Consider the following 863-nt stretch of genomic DNA (forward strand, 5'->3'; position numbering starts at 1 on the left):
TGGGTTCAGTCCCACTGCATGGCACCTTGGGCAAGTGCCTTCTACTATAGCCTCGGGCCGACCAAAGCCTTGTGAGTGGATTTGGTAGACGGAAACTGAAAGAAGCCCGTCGTATATATGTATATATGTATATATATATATATGTATGAGCGTGTGCATGTTTGTGTGTCTGTGTTTGTCCCCCCTACATCGCTTGACAACTGATGCTGGTGTGTTTAGGTCTCCGTAACTTAGCGATTCAGCAAAAGAGACCGATAGAATAAGTACTAGGCTTACAAAGAATAAGTCCTGGGGTCGATTTGCTCGACTAAAGGTGGTGCTCCAGCATGGCCACAGTCAAATGACTGAAACAAGTAAAAGAGTAAAAGAGTATATTTGGGGTTAATTCTCATCATAAACATTGAATTGAAGTGAGAGATTTTGTTAAGTTAGATAGCAGTATAATAACCTATATAATGGGTATGAGTGATTGATAAAGTGAGTAAAGAAGTGAGTTGAGGTAATTTCGAAGACTGAAAGACAGACAGGTATATAAAAACAGTATATAAAGAGAATTTGAAAAATACCTTTGTCAAAAGTAGGTGTATATCAAGTTCTGCAACTCTTCGCCCTGCAGGTGTAAAAAATGAAACAGAAAGTAAGAAAAAATATGTTATCTCATCATTGTCATTCATCACTACTGCTGTCATCACCACAACCAGTACCACTGCTGCCACTACCACTGCTACCACTGCTACTGTCACCACCACTCCAATCACCACCACCACTCCAATCACCACCACTCCAATCACCACCACTTCAATCACCACCACCATCATCACCACCACCATCATCACCACCACCATCATCACCACCACCACCAC

The 863-nt window shown here is 41.7% G+C and overlaps 1 protein-coding gene across 2 annotated transcripts in view; it reads right to left on the minus strand.

Annotated features, from left to right (window-relative positions):
* Positions 1 to 863, minus strand: part of LOC106879411 (cytochrome P450 10) — a 23,084-nt gene that overhangs the window by 2,893 nt on the left and 19,328 nt on the right. For both annotated transcript variants that reach the window (XM_014928965.2, XM_052971591.1), the window contains one exon: positions 567 to 610. In XM_014928965.2, the coding sequence (XP_014784451.1) occupies positions 567 to 610 (44 nt within the window). The remainder of the gene's footprint in view (positions 1 to 566; positions 611 to 863) is intronic.

Source organism: Octopus bimaculoides, chromosome 11 (genome assembly GCF_001194135.2).
Source record: "Octopus bimaculoides isolate UCB-OBI-ISO-001 chromosome 11, ASM119413v2, whole genome shotgun sequence".
NCBI lineage: Eukaryota > Metazoa > Mollusca > Cephalopoda > Octopoda > Octopodidae > Octopus > Octopus bimaculoides.